Source organism: Lycorma delicatula, chromosome 1 (genome assembly GCF_047948215.1).
Source record: "Lycorma delicatula isolate Av1 chromosome 1, ASM4794821v1, whole genome shotgun sequence".
Lineage (NCBI taxonomy): Eukaryota > Metazoa > Arthropoda > Insecta > Hemiptera > Fulgoridae > Lycorma > Lycorma delicatula.
Window position 1 is genome coordinate 275432435 of NC_134455.1, and position 18353 is coordinate 275450787.

Genomic DNA, 18353 nt, shown 5'->3' on the forward strand with positions numbered 1-18353 from the left:
TTTAAGCATATATGTCAAGAATTGCATAACATAAATTTTTGACAAGGATCTTTCGGGACAATGTTCATAAGTACATCATGAGGAGGGGTGTTTTATGCTACTTGTTAGTCCAGGAAACTTATTTATCGTCCCTCAATATATGTGGGGTAGGATGATCGAGGATTCCGCATTCTAGATTAATTTTAGGGGTCAAAATATATATCATGCCTAGGTATCTCTTCTTCTTCGCCTATATCCTTAAACACAATTATCAAATTAGTGAAGATTTTTCCATAAATTAGTAGAAGGCAGTTAAAAGTTATTGAAGTGTCTTCTACATCTATTTTAAAAAATGTAAGAAAATGAGAATCTTACATGTAACTGAATCATTTTTCAAATATTTTGTGAATACTTGAGACAGCTATCTCTCACTGATCCGTAATTTCAACTAAAAATACTGTAATAGTCGGTCGGGTAATTATCGAGAAATAATTATTTTAGGATAATAAAATAAAAATGAAATAACTTTATTAAAGAAAATTACTGAACGAAATTTTGTACTTCCAGATTTTATACTTGACATTGAAGTATTAATTTTGTTTATCATGTTTAAATTTAATTTTTAATTTCTTTATTCTTCATTTTACAGTTTGGAGAAATGCCGTTTCACATGGTGAGATCGCGCAGGTTTAAAGATCTTTACGAGAACGTCTTGTTTAACTACAAGTGGTTGCATGCTAAATTATCATCATGTCCCTTGCAGGCAGTGCTTAGTGATTTTGAAGATGCTTGCGTTAATATAGATGACAGAGAGGCGACGAGGTTAGATTTCTGCTTTATTTTAGAATTAACTTTGTTTTAATTATCCGAAAATAATATATATTGTAAATGAATATTCTTTAACTACTATTTTATAAAATATAATTAAAAATTCTACAAATACCGAACAGAATGATTCATCTACATGTGACTGACGAATTCCATCAAGTTATTTACCATATTTTTTTTGTGAAATGTACTCCAAAACTACTCTGCTTATTAATATGAAAAAATTCTTCGTGGAAGGCGTTATTTAAATATTAAATTGCAGGTATGCACTATAACATGAAACTATTCCAGAAAAATTAGAGAATGTTTAACGATGAAGTTCGTGAAATAAAAATTAATATTTAATTTAGAATTTAAAGTATGGTTCGTTGACAATGCAGATCATATTGTTAATAATTTAAGTAGCATTTAATTTTTTTTAACAGAAAATTTAATTATACATAAACTTTTATAAACTGATAAATCCAATTTTTTTTCTCTTTAACTAAAGACGAAATAGAAAAAGTGCTAAAATGTTGAAGCCGAAAGCATCAGCTGATTTTAATTATTTAGCAGAAAAGTTTTCTTAACAGTGTTACACAACCATTATATGAGATACTGTGCCATCTATGAATTTGATGATGGGAGCCTGATATTTTTTCCTGTTGTGTTCGTGAAGGCTATTTTCATTTTAAAAAGAGTCAGTAAGAAGAATGTTCTTGACTAACGACCATTTTCCATTTCTACCGTATCGATGAGAGGGCGTAGTAGATTGATCTCTTTCATCGATAAATTTTACATCTTTTTGCCCATCTTTTGGTCCAATTCTTAATGGTGCCGATGTTAACGCGAAGTCGCTTCTCTGGCACAATGGGATCACTGATCATGGCAGTGACTCAATTGATAGTTTCATCGCGCAGCATAATTTTGAGGTCTTTAATATTATAGACCAGATGGCCGCTTATGTCGGTATGGTTGGCAGAGAAGGGCCTTTTCAGGTACAAATATTGATTTCACCATTGGTAGGGAGATCCCTGGCAGGATCCTTGACTAGCCTGTGGTCGACGACTGTTCTAGCGATCATCGGTTGATACTATTTGAAATAGCGGATGAACTGCGCGATGGCCACGAGGGGCACTTTCCTGTTTACCGGGGGCGCTTCCTGTATAGGAAGGCGGACTGGCCGAAATTCTCCTCTTTGTTGGAGTCCAGACCAGAGATTTTTCTCGAGACCTTGACGGCCTGCCATTAGATGTCCTGGCAGAAAATTTCTCTTCTGTGGTGGCGGCGGCTGAAGCCACTATTCCTAAAAGCACTGGCCGGGAACGTATATCTTGGTGGTCCCGGAATCTGACAGCAATGAAGCAGTCTGTGAATCGACTCAGAAGGGCTGCGCAACGAGTGGTGAGCCCGATCGGTGTGCGGTCCTAACTGCGGATTACCGCAGAAGAAGGGCTAGGTACTTTCACAGCATTAGGTCCTCCAAGCGTAATTCCTGGCGTTCCTTCGTTCAGGACCAAGGGAATAGAGACCCTTGGGGAGTCGTGTAGAGAACTCTTGGACATAAGCGCAGGAAAGATCTCCTCTTGTCAGCTTTGTCGTCCGCGGGGATTTGGTGATTGATAAGGACCATGTTCTTAATATTTTGCTGAATGATTTGCTCCCGGATGACACTATGGTGGGTGAGGTTTCATACCACCGGCGTGTCAGGCGGAAAGTAGCGATTTTCGAGACCGACTTACAATCTTCTGAGATCACTGAGACGGAGGTGCGTCAGGTGATCTGCAGTATGGCACCGCACAAGGCCCCGCATATGATTGTATCACAGCGGAGCTCTTCGTCCGAGCGTTTCCAGTTGTTCTTGGTCCTCTATCTAGAATACATAACAGGTTGCTCTTCGCCGGCCATTTTCCGGCATGTTGGAAGCGTGGAGACTTGGTATTGTTCAAAGGTGGCGACAAAGATCCTACTGTTAGTTCTTCTTACTGTCCACTAATGCTCTTGCCCGTGATTTGCAAGGTTTTTGAGAAGGTCCTACATTTGCGCATTAATGTTAGATTGGTCACTGATCATTTTCTGATTGACAGCTAGTATGGTTTCCGACCGGGCCAGGGCACTGAGAATGCCATACTAAAGGTGATACATATAGCTTCCTCTAGTTCATGCAAATATGTATAAGGGATTTTTCTGGACATATCCGGGGCATTTAATAACTTATGGGAGGGAAGGAAGGGGATTCACGAACCATTGTAGGGTTTCGAGCTGCTCATGCAGCTCCGGCTGTAAAGTCTCCAACAAAACATGATTTTAAGCCCAGAGAAAGTCACATTGATGTTGCTTAAGGGCGATTGGCTGCTTCCGGACGAATCCGGGTTAGGATGGCTGGTCTCCCCATTCGGTACGTTACGGCTCAAAAGTACCTGGATGTTATCCTTGACGAGAATTTTCGGTTCAAGGAACATCTACAGTATGTGGTATAAAAGGCCGCTGATGCTTTTTATGAAATCCGTAGTCATTCATCCCAATTGGGGGTTGAATTACCGTACAATGTGTATCTTTACAAAGGTGTCTATTATGGTTATAGATGTCAGGAGGCTATTCTGATATATGCTGCACCTGTCTGGACTCACCGCTTGGCTTTTAGGTGTTACGCGGACATTTTGCTGCGGGCCCAGCGACTCCTCTTGCTGGCTGTTATAGACGATTTAGAACAGTCTCGCGGGAGGCAGTCTGTGTTATAACCGGAGTCAAACCAATAGATATCTTGGCTACTGAGAGTAAGGAACGCTACATTTCCAAGGTAAATAACCTATTGACGTCTGAACGAAAGCAGGAGATTGCAGACCGAGGCCTTGCGTCTTGACAGGTCAGGTGGGACGAATCTCCCACAGGTCGCTCGCTATACGCATGGTATATTTCCTATAGTGTCTAATGTAGGTGCGATTAGATTGGTTTCCTCCAATCGGTATATTACACAGTTTCTCTCCGGGCATAGTGCTTTTCGGGCGAGTTTGGCTAGGTTCCGTTTGGTGGATTCGAGTCAATGCCCGGACTGTGGAACTGATGATACAGTGGACCACGTCCTCTATGTCTGTCCCCGATATGAGGTCGAACGTTCATGAACTGTTAGGGAACTTGAGAGAATTCCTTTCTGGATCTCCGTATTAACTGGATGATCCGCGAGGAGTGGTCTGTAGTGGCTGGTTTTCTTCACGCCCTTGCGATGTGCACGTCTGTAGAGGGGGGTTAGTTGTGGGATTTGATCGTGGCGTAGGCATTAGATTAGTTGAAGGTAGGCGCATTGGCATCGGCTTGTATTTATATTGTTTATGATTCGATTTGTGGCCGCGCTACTGGGGTATGGTAGCCCGTGCAACCGGGGCCGTGGCGGTCCTGATTGCGACTTGGTAATACCGCGCGAGACTCCATGATGGGACCTGGTGATGGTGTGGGGTTTGTCACCCGCTTCTGCGTGAACCGCAATGAAGTTACGTTTCCCGTGTTAGGTGACTTAATTTGGTCGACTTATTTGAGTGTAGGTCTGAATTTCTACGTTGCGTAAAACATAATTTTGATTAGAATGAGTGTAGCACTGATATAACTTTCAACCCGTTCGTTTTCTAGGCATTCACCGTTACGAACCTGTTGTCAAATTTGGACTAGGCTTCCACGGTTTCGGTTAGTTAATTTTAGGGAATCATGCTAGGTTGGACGTGAAGATGTCCATTTGAGGCCTACGTGAAGGCAAAATTTGATTTGTATTTTACTGTCGCAAATATCTGCCGAGGCATTTACATCGGTGGCATCCCGACCAAGGCCTGGGTTATGACTGTAAGATGTAATCAGTTAGAGGGTCTAAAGACGACCTCCGTTAAAGCCCCTCAGGGCTCGGAACGGAGGGAGTGGTGTGGCGACCGGTAACGTCAGAAGGTGGGTGTCTTCCCCCTACGTGGTTGGGATGTGGGGTTCCTCATTCGTGTTTGGACCGCTGTTTTTCCTCATTTAGGTTAATAATCTTACTGCATATTTGGATGAAGTTAACATTATAGTAGTGGCTGACAACACAAGTAACGTTTTTGCCAGTTTACCAGAAGAAGGTTTGTATTTAATAACTTAATTCGAACAAAAAAAATAACTGATTCCATACATTTTTAAGATAAGAAACATCTTATCTCTGATTTTCAAATTATGCAAACGGTCAGTCTTCAGAATTTAGGATCACATGAAAATATTTTGTGTTCAATATTCGTACTAATCTAAACAGGTCCTTTCATATAAATCAAATTTTTTTAAAATTAAACTCAGTTTGTTACATTTTTGACCTTTCATAAGGATTTTTAATTTTCTGGTCTGAGATAATATTCTTTATGGATAATATTCTGTATTAATAAGTTTTACGATAAAATTATGGATATTATGGTCGATATATATATGTTTTATATAAATATATGTATATATATAAAACGTTTTATGGTGTAGAAAGGGTGATCCGTTGATGACCAATAAATAAGTTTTATTTATATCCTTGATTAGAATTGTTTAAAAGTAAAAAAGTTACATATTCACTGTATACTTTTTTAATGTTTCTTTTCAAGCCATGTTCAACTAAGAACTTGGTTTTGGTAAAAATTGTCAATCAGTTTCATAACCACGCTAGCAGAATGGTTTTTAAAAATACTTAACAGTAAATGTTTATTGATGAGAAAGTTGTAATTCGGGGTATGTAGCTTTTATCTTGATATTAATGTCTCTCTGTGATTTTAAATGATCAATCTTTTAAAAGCTGTATAATAAGTTTATTTTTATAAATTTGTTACTCATTTGAATGTAATATCTATTATCTTTATATTAATTTTACGATTTTTAATTAATGTAAGTTTGTTCTTATGGATGTAATTTCATAAAGATTAATTTTTTAAAATCGAATTTTTATGTTTATATTTCACTTTATATATGTATGTGTATATTTTGATAATATATTAAATTTTTCTGAATGCAAAATAACATGAAATGAATACTTGAAATGAAATGGATAATGTCACATAGAATATTAAATCGTAATTGAAAGGGTTAAAAATGAAAGAATTTGGGATATTCGAAGAAAAGGTTTGTACTTCAGTGTTACGTTGTTTTACTACAGTAATTTAAAAAAGAGATGTGTAATTACAAAATACAACGTACAAATTGGTTAATTAATATATATGACATAAGTTTCTTCGTTAATACTTGTATTATGCATACATTGTTTATAATATTTCATTACATTTATATTCAGTAAATAAATTTTTCTATCTAATCCTTTATTATTCCCAAACGTTAGATTACAGTAATTGTTAAGCAATTTTGATTATTTGGTTTGAATAAACACCAGGAATTTTTTTTTTTGTGAAAAATGAAAATTTTGTTTATTAACAAATCCGTTAAGATGGAAATGGACTTGCTAATGGCCAATTTTCCCCTTGACCTCTAAGTTCCAGGGTGACCTGAATTCTGGTCCCCCAAGAACTGGGCAGTCAAACATCATGTTTTCGTTCGACTGGACCTTCCCGCAGACGCACAGTTCATCAGCCACCTGCGCCACACGGCCACAAAGCCACCTGCGCTCGGTCTTCTAGCTGCAATCGTGAGTTACCAGGAACTAACAGGAGACAGTTATAGGCGAAAGACTGGGCCGTGACCCCTTCCGGGAATGTCAGTCCCAAAAATCCGTCGAATAGCAGGTTCCACAGCAAGTTCAACAACGAGAACGGAGCCCTGCGGGCTTCCCCTGGTGACGGATTTTTCCACAACTAGGTGCGCATACTTAAACAGACAAAACTGTGTGATTGCGACGTTCCAACACATGGAGGACAGAACTCCAACACAAGGAAGGAAATGCTGCCTCTATGTCAATAAAAATTGCCAAAACATATTTACAGTCGGCTGTTTTACCTCGGCAAGAGCATTTAAGATGCAATCCTCGGTGCCAACCCCTTTCATGAAGCCATACTGGCCTCGATTTAGAAGGGAATTCATATCGATCTTTCCCAGAGCCGTTCCACAACCAGCCTTTCACGCAACTTCCCAGTTACCGGCAACAGGTTGATAGGTCGATAACTGCTGACCTCACTCGGATCCTTTCCTGATTTTAAGAGCACCCTCACCAAAGCCACCTTCCTTAAGTCGGAAAGCAACCCAAGTTTAGGCACCCCCAAAACAACCTGCCAAGCGGCTCTCTTACGACAGGCAGCAGATGACAGAAAATTTCCGGGTCAATTTGGTCAATCCCCGGTGCCTTTCTCAGTGCCATTCAAGAAACCACTCGGTCTATATCTACGGGTTCCACAGCCCGTATACCAGGGAATGGTGTCTCACCCGCCCTTACGTCGACTTCTGCTTCACCCTCCGGAGCATCTGGAAACAGAATATCCAGGATCGCCTGGTAAGTCGTAGATATTTAACTGTGTCAAAAAAAAAATACATGTAAAACAAAAATGAAACTCTAGTTTATCTATTATTTCCACATATACACATACACGTATATGCAGACATGTAATTTAACACTATCAGACTCTCTAATCATTTCGACAGTGAAATTGAGATAATTAGATAAAGAAATCACACTGAAAAATAAAAAACAAGTAGTGGAATGATTATGGTGTTTGACGGATAAATACTAACCTACGTGGGTACTACAAGCATATGATGTAGACGTTCAAACACCTTGTAATCCCTGCATCCGTAAAGATTCTTTCAGACAATACTAGACATTTTAGTATATAGAACGACAGCAAGGGGTCAACAGTTCAAAAAAAAAAAAAATTTAGACAATTAAAAAAATATAATTAATTTTCAACTATCTGAAGGCGGATACAGTAGAGTAGTAAAACCTTGGATTAACGAGTTATTTGTCCTACTCCTACAAATGTTTACTTATACAATATGTACAAAAATTATAAATTTGTTATAGTTTGCAATATAAATTGAAAATACTCAAACTTTGCTATCGAATATCACTCAGCTTCATCAGAATGTTATTGTTTTCTAATATTCTATTATGTACCAGCAAATTAAGAAATATATATTTTTTTAAGTGTAAAAGTACATGCAGTTTTATTTATTCTTAAATATTTAATTTTAAGAATGTTTGATAAAGCAACCAAACGTTTTGGAATTATTTACAGCGTAATAATATTGAACGTAAACGTAAGGTTATATTTATTTATTTATTTATTTATGATTTATGATAAATGCCAGCTAGCGTACTGATTATCATAGACATAATTGATTTAATATTTGAGACACAATAGAAAAAATAAATAGAAAATATAAATTACAAAATTAAACGTAACGATAATAGGCAGCACGAGAAATTAAAAAAACGTTTGATGCTTAAAAATTTGTTTATATTAAATTATTTAACAGTTTACTAAACACGCACTCACAAACTACTGAACTGAAAAAAGTGTGTGGTTCACTAAGAAATTGTGAAAATACTTTCTAAAATCTTCGCGGCAATGATTTGATTTAATTTGTAGTGATATTTATTTGCACAGTCGTAAGTGTAGTAAAGAATTTTTTAAAACGGTATAAAAGTGTGAACAATGTGTAGCAAAGTAAATGTCAAAGGTCAGATCTTACGCACATTCTAAAAATCAACATTTTGGAACAAGGTGGGTAACAGACTACTTCATAGTGTATGATTTACTGCTAAACTGATGTCACACCATTTCCACTTCAATTTAAATAACTAAAGCCCTACAGTTCCATTTGATAAAAGTAAAGTGGAGTCGTGAAAGGTAAATGCCATATTTTACCCTTCCATATGATATGAATACAGATAAAAAAATTAAAATAGTAAACTCTATAAAATTTATATTAACTATATTATGAACTGCTCCATAAATGAGAATCTCTTCTGAGAGAATATTGAAAAAAATAACTATTCTTATAATTATGACTTTCTGTAAGATAGGTAACTGAAAAAAAAAATTACGGCGATGGGAAAAAATACATCTGTATATATTACGCTAAAAAAAAGTAAATCAGTATACAGATCCTAGCTGTAAAAGCAGAGTAAAATTCGTGGTTTTAAAAATATTTTATTCCATTGATATCGGTAGCCGTGTGGTTTTCATTGAGAAAAATAAGTACGTATGGATTCAGGTTGAAAATAAATATAAGTTTTACTTAATATTTATTTTGAAAACGAATTACTTTTGTCTCTTTTTTATTATTTGTGAAGAAAATCGCATTTTGGATCGTGAAACTGGAGTAAAATTTTTAAAATTAATAAATAAATATAATTTTAACTTGAGGAATATTGCTAGGAGTTATTTCTCCGTTTATTTATCGTTTTAAACTATTATTACTAACGTTTCCTTCTCAACAAAAAAATTCTCTTTCAGAGTTATTTGCTTTTGTTCAACGTTCAATGATGTTATTTCATAAAATCATTTACGAAAAATGCTGTAAACCTATCATTTAAAACAACAGTGAAACTTCATATCACAATTTTAATTTAAAGTGCAAACATTAACAAGAACATTATAAGGGGGAAAAAAATAGTAGCCCTTACAGTCTTCGAGTAATTCCAAAAATATTTTGTGAAAAATCTCAAAAGCTGGAAGATACGATCTAATTTACGAAGGGTGAAAACTGTACAAATTACCAGAAGGCGAAGTGGGAGGTTGAAGTAACTGATGAAATAGCAATGTATGCAACCTTTTAACATAAATAATACTGAACAATTTTAATTAAAACAATTTTTTTGTAATTTTACCATCCTTATTAAAATCATTCATAACTCCATTATATTTTTTATAAGCACTTACAGATACAATAAAATACTGGTACCGCATATTTTGACTAAAGTATTGATTACCGCACAAGTATTGATTATCATTTCTAAGTCATTTAAAAGTCATAGATTATGGATGATTTATCAATAGATTATTGTCATTATCAGTTTTGCTTGTATATAACTAAATGCATATATATATATATATATATATATATATATATTCCATTGCATAAAATAAATAGTCTGCATATTAGGCATTCATTTATGTTTGTTAAATATTTGTGTCTGTAATCTATGCTTATTTTATACCTGCAGACGTTTTATACTATTAATTTTTACTGTTATTTTATTTTGTTTAGTGCAGAGTAACCATTAAATCCATTTATAACTGTCTTAAAATTAAGAATTCGATGTTTGAAATTAGCAGAAAATAAACTGCTAGCACAGATAATTTCCCCAATTTAAAACATACTTTTAGTGCATAACTTTTATATTAGAGGTTTCAAACAATTTTATATTTCTAACAAGGTTCATGCTATTAAATTATTTCGAGATATTGTAACACAATCCAAAATTAATGCTTTCTATTTCTAATTGTGCTGTAAATTTAAAGATACGCTAAAATCCATAAAACTTTCAAATGCTATGCTTAGGAATAACCCATAGGTTTAATAAATTTAGTTTGATGTGTTACGAAAGACAACTTTACTGTCTGCTTCCTTTTTTTTGTAGAGGTGGGAAATCCATTTTACAGACGCCGAAGCGGTGTCAGGGTCGTTATCAGGTTCCGCTAGGTTTTAAGAAGAGCGTAGTATACACCTGCACACTACCGACTAAACCTTCACTTCTGGCTATCCTCCCTCCTGGCATAGCTAATAAGCATTCTATCAGGTAGGAGGAAATCGCCCATACACATATTCGTACACCACATTCATACATAGTATACAGCAATAAAAGTACATTATATAACCTCAAACAATATTCAGAATACGTATTGGTATAGTAAAGTAATAAATAATATAATAATAATAATACAACATAATACTATTAAACAATGGCTCTTTCTACCCCCAAAGGGATACTGGAATTTAAAAATAATTATATAATCACCCTGTACAATATACAGTATCATAATGCATTATATACATGCTACATGGTTTGCGATTATGTAACACAATCACCCATTAGTACACCAGTGTTATACTATATTCATGCATAATATGCAGTAATGGAAATACATATTGAAATCTCTTACAATACACAAAATACATATTGGTAAAGTAAAAATAATATAATGAAATAAAATAATGATACATCAGAATACAAATAAACAATGGTTGATGTTACCCTAAAAGAGAGACTGAAATGAATACATTATATTTACAATATTATAATGCAAGATTTTTTTTTATATCATAATATAATAATTATATTTATTACTCCCCCAGATAAGGGGACTACAATGAATATGATTATACAATACAATCACCCTTATAATGTACACCGATCGTACACTACATTTATACATAATATGTAGCTTATAGAAATCCTTAATATATCCGAAAATAATATACATTTTAAAATTTTGGTAAGGATAATAATACAATAAATAAATAATGCAAAAATAAATAGTACCAGAAATAAAATACAAAAATACAATAAATAAAATGATACAATATTATAGACAAAGTGAGCAACAGATGTAAAGGAAATACAATATACAGGTGCCTATAATACTACCTACTATCTATGTAGCCAAATATTATACACACATCTGTTAAGGCACATAAGAGAAGGCCTGGGTGCAGAGGACGGATACTCTTTCATTTATATTAGTTACTGCCAAAATTATCAGTTATCACCAGCACCTAACTCTATCACGGGTCTCCTCCTAGGCTTTTAGGTCATGCATGATTGTTTTAACGCATTCAGCAATCATCACCCAGTTCCTCTCTGAGTGTAACAGTATGTCCTGCACCTTTTCTGATGCAAACATGTCCTACTGATGTAGAGCGTCTAGTGGCTTTCTCCTCTCATCATATCTGGTATACCAGAAAAGTATGTGATGAGCGGTTTCTTCTTCATTGCTCACTGAGCACAAGTTGGAGAGATCCATACCAAATCTATGCAGGTAGGACCTGAACCCACTATGTCCCGTCAGAAACTGCGTGAGGTAGTAATCCACCGAGCCATGGCGACTATTGCTCCAGCGCTTTATGTCTCCAAGCATTCGGTGCGTCCATCAACCCTTCTCACCTCGGTCCCCTCTCTGCTGTCATATGTATTTCATTTCAGTCAATACTTCAGCAGGCTACTGTTTTCACTCTTCGGGAGGAAGATTCCTTGCTTCCTATTTCCTCCTTCGTTGTTCCACAACTAGATCTATGGAAAGGAGTCCCGCAAGGACCTCTGCCACTGTACCTGATACAATAATCGGAGACAGCACCTTCTGTGGTGGGCCTCCAGCGACCCTCTGTGTTTACCATACACCATGACTCCTGCCCACACTTCAGCGCCATACGAAACGTGGAGCGGGCCACGCTTGTAAAATGTTTCCTTCTTTGCTGTTTGGGGCCGTTGTAGTTGGGCAACAGGCTAGCAACTATCCTCAACACTCTGTCTGCTTTTTTACTCGCCTGAAGAGTGTGTATTCCAAAGCGTAACCTGGCATCAATCCACACGCCCAGGTATTTCACATGTGGCCTAGACGTGATGCGCTGTCTTTTCACGGTGAACATCAGCCTAGGTCACCGTTTTCCTGTCCTTTTTCCTGTTTAGCCTCCGGGAATTACCGTCAGGTATTACTTCAGAGGATGAATGAGGATGATAAATGAGGATGAGTGTAAGTGGACTGTAGTTTTGTACAGCCTCAGGTCGACCATTTCTGAGATGTGTGGTTAATTGAAACCTAATCACTAAAGAACACCGGTATCCACAATCTAGTATTCAAATCCGTAAAAAAGTAATTGCCTCTACTAGGACTTGAACGCTGAAACTCTCGACTTCGAAATCAGCTGATTTGCAAACACGCGTTCACAACTAGACCAACCCCGTGAGTTTAGGTCACCGTTTGGCTGAAGTTATCATTACAGCTTCGGTTTTTTTAGGTATCAAATTTAGTCCGACTCCTCGCATCCGTATTCTAATGTTGTCATAGACGTTGTGTATTTTGCCCACAGCCTCTCTCTTGTTGTTAGCTTTGACCACCAGCGCTAGATCATTCGCATACCCCATTAGGGTGACTCCCGAGGGGCAGCGGAAGTCGGAGCACATCGTCGTAGCAGCGGTTCCAGAGGGTTAGTCCAAGAACTGACCCCCTGCGTTACTCCCCTGTCTAATGCTCGTTCTAGTATGTTTCCCTCAACTTCACATAAGTTTGCGTCCTGTCAGGCAAGATATAATAGTCCTGATAAGATATTCAGGGATCCCATGTGAGTGAAGTGAGTGTCCAGTAGCCGTGTGTGTTATGCTATGAAGGCATTCCTAACGTCTAAAGTGACCAGCACGCACATTCTATCCGTGAACTGACAACCGTTATTCCTTGTAATATTACAAGCCATCTCGAGGACAGAAGCAACCGCTTTAAGATCGAAACTGCCCTTACGGAAACCATATTATCTTGCAGAAAGTCTGCCCGTCTCTTCTACTGATTCAACGAGTGTGTTCTGTAATAGTCGCTCCAGTATTTTGCGGTTGCATTTATCTTGGCGAGTGGTCTATATAAAGTGGGAAGTTCCGGGTCGTTCCCTATCTTATGCATAAGCACCAGTCTCTGCCTCATCCACCTATCCGGGAATACCTCTTCTTTCAGGCATGCAATCAGAACGTCCAAGAATGCATATGGTGCGGCCTGGGCTGCTGCCTTAACCACCATATTAGGTAGTAGATCCGGCCCGGGTGACTAATCTGCTAGCATGTGCGTTTCACAGCAGCAGCCAGCTCCCCTTCAGTGAACAGCGGTGAAGGTCACTCGTTGCCTCGTTCGCCCGCTGCAACAACTTCTCCACCAGGGAGAATGTAGCTGATTTCCTTTCCATCTGTTGTAGTAGGTTCTCTTGGTCTCAGGACCCTTTTTACTAGCAATGTTTAGGGTCGCAAGGGTCTGAGTCCACCTCTGAAAGCGGACGTTGTCAGCAGGATTTCTTTGATTCTCTGATCATGACATCAAGTTGCCTCCTGCTCTCTTTGAATTGGGCCTTGTCTATTGCTCTGAGTCAGTCAAGGCGATCGCGTGTAGCCAGTCTTCTATATTTGTGGCATTCTTTTCTTTTTTCGCAGATTTCTTACGTTCACCAGTATACAGGAGGGTGTCCTTTGCCTGTATGTCTTTTTGGTAGCACTTGATCTCACGCCGCACTCAGAGCATTAACTAATATGCAGTTATTTCTTCAGCTGTGGTGAATCCCGTAATTCCCTGCAGGTCACTTTGTTCCAGTGGTTTTTCTCCACAATCTCCTTCATATCTACGATCGCAATTGTATCAATAGCTCCATCTCTTCTGCCAGGGAGGCCTGTGTTGGTACTGCGGTATGTACCTTTTGGCCATTTTCTTGTTATGAATTCTGCCATTTTCTCATTGATGATTCCATTTTCGAGTCCATTTTGTAAAGGGCAGCCTGTGGCAACCACGGTTTGTGTTGCTACCTGTGATGTGCTTCTCTTCTTTATTTTAGGTGTGTTTCCACTAATCATCCTCCTTAGCTTGTTAACTGTAGGGAGTAATTCTTCATCGACTTCCTTTATGGTGCGTTTCACTTTTTATCTACGCTTATTGGAAGTGCTGTAGCCAGATGCTCTACTTTCGCAGTTATTTCCTCGATCTACATCGTTGTAACCTTTCCTTCAGTGGTTGTGTGCATTATTCTGGCCTTTCCGTCTTTGTTCTATTTCCAGTACTATTCTTTGGGGGCTGTCCATCAGGCTGTGTGTCAGTTTTCGTTGCACTAGTATTGGTCTTTATTGTAGGAGTCACGAGCTCTCCATGTCTCTCATATCCTTTCTCTTTCATTTTCAAAAAATACATTTTTAGTGTGGGAGGGTGTAGTTGAAAAGAAAATATTTTTTTTGGTGGGTGGGGGAGGCCGGTTGAAGCCATCAACAATTTTCTTTTCTTGAATATAAGTCTTCGTTAACGGTTAACATTCACTGATAATAATTCTTGAATAATTTACGTAGGTAATTCCAGAGTAGTGATCAATAAATATTATAAATGTGCAAAAAGCAACCAAGAGTGATTTTCAGCAGGAGAAGTAAAATCGATTTTTCTTTATTCTACCTGAACTAATAATTAACATGATATTCTTTGTATGAAGGGATACTGAAAAAACAAAAAAAAAAAATTAAAGCGATAAGGTTAATTTTAAAAAAAGTTACATATTTTTTCAAAATACGAACTTGAAAAAATATATTATTGGATACAGTCAACTTTATGCAAAAGAAAATCTAATGTTGGACTTTTTTTTAATAAAATATACTGAAATTGAATACTACTTTACAAAAATACTTCCTTTTATGGAAATGTTTGATTTCAAAATCAGGAAAGTTTTTTCTTACAGTTTATGAGTCCTCAAAGAGAAAAGAGATTAGACATTCTATCTCTAACTCCGTTTTATGTATTTAACTGACTGAACTTTTATTGTAAATTTATTTGCTTTGAAGTTGCTAATGAATTTCTTAAAAGTTTAGAGTTATGTCAAGAAAATTTTGAAAAGCTTTCCATTAAATAAGTATTAAAGATTTTGAAAATAGTGATTAGAATTTTCTTTACCTTTCAATGGAATTTATACCTGTTTAAATGACAATTTTTATTAACATATAACCTTTCCTGAATTAAACTAATTAATTTAAAAACCTATTTTTACAGAATTTATTAAATCAATATTTCTGTTTTATACTATTTTTTTTTGTGGGAATAAGTAATGTTAAAAAATGTATAACTTATGTGATGACATTTGTGAGTTGGTAATGAGAAGATGCTCTATAACTGATTTTCAACTGCTGGATGTTTTCAATAGGGCAGAAGTCAGGTTGCTGCAGAGGTGAGTCCGGTAATTCAAGGGGTCAAACACGTGAGTTAGGTCATGCATGACCGCTCTCTGTTTATTTTATCTCTTATACATTATTTATTTTTTACGCAAATGTCTACTTATAAATAGTTATATTTTATATTTGTTCTTTTATACATTCGTGTTATTTGATTTCAGCTCTCGTAATTTGTCTGTAATATTGTCTAGCTGTATTCTATTGTGTATCTGTCTGCGTGTGTTGTTTTCTTTCGCTTGTAGGTAATTAATGATAGCAGTTGTTGACTCATGCTTATAAAACTTTATTCGATTTCTTTATTATTTCTTTGTTTAAAACTCTTTTATCTTGACCTTAAAGTCTTTTACACTCTTTATCTTATTAAATGTATATATTTGTAGTGTTAGTAATTTTGTCAAGTAGTTTTTTAATTTTTAATTGAATTTTAAAATATTATGATGTAATTAAGAAATTAGTGGTAAGAGAAATAATTATTGTGTAATGATTGTATTTTGTGATTATTTATGATTTTCTTCTGGGGAGAAGGGACAGAAGAAAAAGACACCACATTTGAAAACCAAGAATTCGAAAAATGCCAAGGACCATGGAATACCGAATATAGAAGTTTAGCAATTATAATTTCACCTTTTTATTTATAGCTTTTACTGAAAGAAATTTGACTTTAACCATAAAACATTATCGTTAATTTATGGTAATATTCGATAAAATTTAATCGAAACCATGGAAGTGCTGCTTAACATTCTAACGATTCCAGTTGAACTTATATTTTACACTGTATGTTTAGTAATATAAATAGTTTGGAATTTATTAGAGGAGAAGATCGTAAGCCCCAAACTGTAGTAAAGGAAGAAAAAAAGAGTTTAAGAATTCGTAAGTGGTGATTAGATGGTCGTTAATTTTATTAATAATTTATACTATTATATGATTAGAAATTGACTTCATAAGAAAATGAATTTTATGTCAAAACATCTAATGTCGGCCATATATCTGTCAAATCGCATATGAAAAAAAACCAAAAAAAAAAAAAAAAAACAGTTACAAATAAAATTTTAAACATTAGCTTAAAAATAAACATTAGTTCGTAAGGTTATATTTATATTTTTATTGACATTAAATAAATGTTGTGATTTAGTTATTTTCAAAAAAGTAATTTTCGTTATAAATTAGATAATTTTTATGTCACTTAAAGTTTTTATATTAGATATTTTTAACTACCTTTTACAATTTCTGTTTTATGATGTTGCCAATTTCTTTTTCAACTTTTATTAATCATTCATTCCTTTCTAAATCACAAATATTCTTCTGCTACGCTACTTTTTTATTTTTAAGATGTGTTTAGTTTTATCATACTTAGTAATTACTTTATTTTAGAAAACAATTTGTTAAGTAAATAATGAAAATATGGAATGTAAAATTTTTAATTTTAAGCGTATTAAATTTAACTTATTTACATATTCTTTAATATTACTTTCGGGTCTTTTTTTGTATATTTCGCTAAAGTTACTATTTTTATAAAAAGTTTAATTAAAAATTCCTTTAATATACTTCGCAAATGTTTTCTCTGGTAAAGTAAAAGCCATGTTGCCCTGACTGTTTTGAAAGTAAAAAATTCTATGTTTGTTTAGTTGCACTACTTTGCCTATTTTAGTATTTTAACTTCAAAATCTACTATTAATATATATAATTATTACATATTGATTAATATAATTATATGTATGTATACTGGCAGTACTAAACTATTGAAATAACTTCTTCTGAAAAAAAATCGTAGTTTTATATTAAAATAATAATAAGCCATGTATTTCTCGTTTCTTTTGCTCCTAAATTTTTAAATATGGCAGTTTAATGTAATGAAAGAATTACTTTGGAATAATCCAAGCTTTATGTTAATTTACATTTTTAAGTAGATAAACCTAAAAACGTCTATTAACGATAATAATAATAATAAAAATAATAATAATATAAAAATAACAACAACAATAATAATAATGCCCCGGATAAATCCAACCCCACGTCCGTCCGAAAATAGCGGGGGTGGGAGGCATGACCATAATCTGTTTGCCGATGCTGGGTAGAGTGCGGACGGGAAGTGCCCATCCCTCTTCCCGGCTCTGGAGTCGGGTTGAGATAGGCTGCTGTGAGCTTGTTCTGCCGACGTCTTGCGCCGTTTAGCATGAGTCAGTCACATAGGCCCTTGGCAGGGATTGCCCCATAGGTAAGGGTATCGGAGTCCTTACTGTCACTTGTGAACCCTGATATGCTGGTATCATGAGTCAGGGAGAGCCTGACTCCCCGCCCGGGTTAAATTTGTGGGAGGCGGCTGACTGGGGAAACTCAGGCAGGTTCAATGATCCGGAGCACGCCCAACTTTCTTTCCGCCCCAGCTTGTGACATCGTGACTGGCGTATTATAGGATTATGGACAATTTTTCATCCACATCTTCCGTGGCACAGTGTCCACGTAAAACCCACGTCCTGGGAAGACTTTGTCTTCGCTGGCAAAGAGAAGGAACGGCGTAGAATTTAGCGATAAAGAAGAGGTTATAGATGTACAAGGGAAGAAGGAAATCTGTAAGTTTAGAACGAAGAGTGCAAATCTAGGCGTACTGACGGTATTTTACTGCTACTGCTCTCCCGAGTCTGGATTTGACTGTTATATAGAGTTCCTAAATGACTTATTTCTGGTGATTGGACGTCATCTAACGGAAAACCTAGTAGTAGCGGTAACTTTAATGCAAAGTCAT

General features: G+C 35.8%; 1 protein-coding gene across 1 annotated transcript in view; it reads left to right on the top strand.

Moving 5' to 3' along the window:
* LOC142332106 (NACHT and WD repeat domain-containing protein 2) overlaps positions 1–18353 on the top strand; it is a 224458-nt gene that overhangs the window by 104246 nt on the left and 101859 nt on the right. Inside the window, exon 16 of the mRNA XM_075378333.1 lies at positions 629–801. Within this exon, the coding sequence (XP_075234448.1) occupies positions 629–801 (173 nt within the window). The remainder of the gene's footprint in view (positions 1–628; positions 802–18353) is intronic.